Here is a 3,763-nt window from a genome sequence, read left to right as displayed (position 1 = left end):
CGGCTCGATGATCTCCAGCCTGCGACTCAATCTATTGAACCAACCAAAAACATAACTGCACCAACCCGAGGCAGAAGGAAGACAGGTGGCGGTAGGGGAAGAGGTGGTGCTGCAGGTAGGGCGGCAGCTGGCGGTAGAGGCAGAGGTGTTAGATTGATTGATTTGGACCAGGAACCACCGTGTGAACCGGTTCCCGACCCTGTGGCAGTTGGAGTTGGTGGTGAACCTGGTTTTAACAGAACAGACGCGGTTGCAGATAATAATATTGTTATGGCAGGTGGAAGTGGTGATAAGTTAGTTGGAGTTGAAGAAGAAGGAAATACACCTGCTGTGCCTGAAAGGGTAAATAAATCTTTACATTAAAAACCGATTATTTTGATTTGAAGTCATAATAATATGATAATCAATTTGCAGGTGCAAGTAGGAGTTGGTGGTGAACCTGGTTTTAACAGAACAGACGCGGTTGCAGATAATAATATTGTTATGGCAGGTGGAAGTGGTGATAAGTTAGTTGGAGTTGAAGAAGAAGGAAATACACCTGCTGTGCCTGAAAGGGTAAATAAATCTTTACATTAAAAACCGATTATTTTGATTTGAAGTCATAATAATATGATAATCAATTTGCAGGTGCAAGTAGGTAGTTCTCCTGTTTATAAGACTGATAGAAAGCTCGGGAAGGGTGGTTTTGGACAGGTTTATGTTGGTAGGAGGGTCAGTGGTGGAACGGATAGGACCGGACCTGATGCAGTTGAGGTATGCTAAAAGTTAAAACAATAATATAAGTTTCATAATTCATAATAATTATTTGTTCATATGATCAGAAGTTTAATGCTTTTGAGGTTTTGTTTTTATAGGTAGCGTTAAAGTTTGAGCATCGTAATAGTAAGGGTTGCAACTATGGTCCTCCATACGAGTGGCAAGTTTACAGGTATTTAATAATTTGTTTATTTTAATATATTTGGAGGAATAAAGTAATCTTGTATATGAACTTATGATACAATTATAATCTCCATTACAAAAGCTCATTGAATGGATGTTATGGGATTCCTGGAGTTCACTACAAGGGACAACAAGGCGACTTTTACATTATGGTGAGTTTTGACTTTTGACTTTATGTACCATGAACCGTTCATTTTGTAGTTGATTAATTTGTTGATATAACTTTTTTGCAAGGTTATGGATATTCTTGGACCGAGTCTATGGGATGTTTGGAATTCGTTAGGCCAATCGTAAGATGCTTGCTTATTTATCTTTATTTCTTCTCAAACACGTAATTTTTCACTAATGTTTATTTTAATCCTTTTTACAGCATGTCACCAAGTATAGTGGCTTGTATTGCTGTTGAGTCAATATCAATTCTTGAAAAGCTTCACTCGAAAGGGTAAGGCGGTTCTAAACACTATAGCAACAAATTTAAGGTCACTTGTTAAATTGTTGTTGACCATTTCATTGATTGATTGTTTGTTTTTATATATATTTAAAGATTATGGTGAGGTTTAAATGGGAAATTTAAAGATTTTTGCCCTTTACTTAAAGCTCTTTGATTGTGTAAGTTTTAATTGATTCGGGGTTTTTTTTATCGTTAATAAGATGTGCGCGTTTGTTTGTACTTTGAAGTCGAGACGTTTTGCGTGATGGTGAGGGTTTAATGGAAAATTTGAAGGTTTTGCCCTTTAGTTAAATGCCTGGTAGTTAGTTGTTATCGACTCTATAATGATCCTTAATAAGACATGCATGTTTGTTTGTACTTTGAAATTGAGACATTTTGCGTGATTGCGACGTTTTAATGGGAAATTTAAAGGGTTTGCCCTTTACTTAAAGCTCTTTGAATGTGTAAGTTTTAATGTATTCGGGGTTTTTTTATCGTTAATAAGATGTGCGCGTTTGTTTGTACTTTGAAATTGATACATTTTGCGTGATGGTGAGGTTTTAATGGGAAATCTGAAGGTTTTGCCTTTTAGTTAAATGCCTGGTAGTTAGTTGCTATTGGCTATATAACGATCCTTAATAAGATGTGCACGTTTGTTTGTACTTTGAAATTGAGATGTTTTGCGTAATGGTGAGGTTTTAATGGGAAATTAAAGGTTTTTCCCCTTTACTTAAAGCTCTTTGAATGTGTAAGTTTTAATGGATTCAGAGTTTTTTTCATTAATAAGATGTGCACGTTTGTTTGTACTTTGAAATCGAGACGTTTTGCGTGATGGTGAGGTTTTGATGGGAAGTTTGAAGGTTTTGCCCTTTATTTAAATAACCTAGCGATTGAATATGGACATGCTATCGACTTGATAATTCAACGATTGATGTTAATGAAAAAAAGATGCGACATTAGTAAGTCGTTTTGGGTAATGGTGAGGTGTTAATGGGAAATTTGAAGGTTTTGCCTTTTAGTTAAATGCCTGGTAGTTGTTCCAAAACGTGTTGTTCCGGACAGGCAAATTGGACGTCCCAGGCCCATCACGTGAGAGGTAAATCAACCTCACTCAGCTGCAAGGCGATTGGCGCTTAGGACCAGTTTTGAACCCACGACCTGTAGGTTATTGTTCCAAGTCTTACACCCCCTTAACCAACTTAATCAACTGAGCTATACGGCGGGGACGCTATTAACTATAATTTAGCGATTGAATATGAACGAACATATGTTATCGACTTAATACTTGCACGATTGATGTTAAATGAATAAAAGATGCGACATCAGTAAGTCATATATTGCGTCTTTCGTAAAAGAAAAGGGTGTTAAGAAACTTTAGTATTTTACTAAGTGTGTGTATCAACTATTAATATATTTTGTCAAGTATAAAGTTACCAAGCATTGTATTGTAGGCTGCAATGTTCAACTATGTAGTTAATATCAAGTCATAGGTTATAAAAGTGAGAATAACTGCACAGTATTCTCTCAACTTAGTAGAATGCGAGAACATGTGAACATCAACAACACGTTCAAGGTAAAATGTTAACAAGGTACATAGCATTAGAAATGTGTTGTGCATTTTAAGAACAACTAGCAAATTACACCACAGTGGTCTGTTTACACTTGAACCGTAACCTCTGTTAATCAGGTCACCCGTTTTTTGGTTTAGTCAAGTTTTTTTTAAACAAACTCATCCGCAACCCGACCCTATTAATGTTTGGGTTTGCGGGGTTTGGATTAGTCGGGATTCAAGTTAATAGGGTTGGCTTAGTTGGAATAGTCAGGTTATTAAAATATTGACAAAGACTAGACATACACAATCATTACTAAGGTATATTGGAAAATTGGAAATATATGTTAATACCTTATAATTTTTAGCCATGAACGCCATAATACAAATCAACCGCTCGTATGATCCAGTTGTAAAACCATTAAAGTGAGCAAGTGAGTCGCTCGACTTGAAAACCATCCACCATCCAATACGAGAACTGAAACGGGCTTCAAGGCCACCCTTTTATGTCACATGTAATGATCGGTTGAGTTCTGACATTCTGATAAGCTATGATAAGTTAAGAATGGTGCACAACACCGCTGAAATGGCAAGTTAGTTCATTCCATTAAGAAGGGAAAATACTCATAAAAACCGTCGGACGCCTGCATATTTACTGTCACAAGACTTTTTATTCAGCCAACCTTATTGCACCATCTGACATGTTTAACTAAATAACGAACATAACTTAAAAAAAACACGTTATTTGTTAGGGCGTACACAATTTAGCTTTGAATCGACTGTGACCCCCTGAATTTTTCAAACCTCTTTTAAATGTATTAAGCACACTTTTTTCTTTTAGTTTC

General features: G+C 36.4%; 1 protein-coding gene across 1 annotated transcript; it reads left to right on the top strand.

Annotated features, from left to right (window-relative positions):
• The first annotated feature begins 420 nt into the window (after positions 1 to 420).
• Positions 421 to 1,408, top strand: LOC143571646 (casein kinase 1-like protein HD16). The gene is made up of 6 exons (XM_077057019.1): positions 421 to 555; positions 628 to 753; positions 855 to 928; positions 1,022 to 1,091; positions 1,174 to 1,229; positions 1,310 to 1,408. Exons 1-6 carry the CDS (start codon positions 484 to 486, stop codon positions 1,383 to 1,385), a joined length of 474 nt encoding a protein of 157 aa, XP_076913134.1. The 5' UTR covers positions 421 to 483; the 3' UTR covers positions 1,386 to 1,408.
• Positions 1,409 to 3,763: the final 2,355 nt, after the last annotated feature.

Source organism: Bidens hawaiensis, unplaced genomic scaffold (assembly GCF_021521415.1).
Source record: "Bidens hawaiensis isolate Kalapana, Puna unplaced genomic scaffold, B.hawaiensis_p1.1 tig00025457_1, whole genome shotgun sequence".
In the NCBI taxonomy this organism is placed as follows: Eukaryota; Viridiplantae; Streptophyta; class Magnoliopsida; order Asterales; family Asteraceae; genus Bidens; species Bidens hawaiensis.
This window is presented reverse-complemented; position numbering and strand designations above follow the sequence as displayed.

Coding starts and splice junctions, on each gene's coding strand:
- LOC143571646 (XM_077057019.1), top strand. CDS start 484: ATGGCAGGTGGAAGTGGTGATAAGTTAGTTGGAGTTGAAGAAGAAGGA. Junction 556..627: donor CACCTGCTGTGCCTGAAAGG/GTAAATAAATCT, acceptor ATCAATTTGCAG/GTGCAAGTAGGTAGTTCTCC. Junction 754..854: donor CCGGACCTGATGCAGTTGAG/GTATGCTAAAAG, acceptor TTGTTTTTATAG/GTAGCGTTAAAGTTTGAGCA.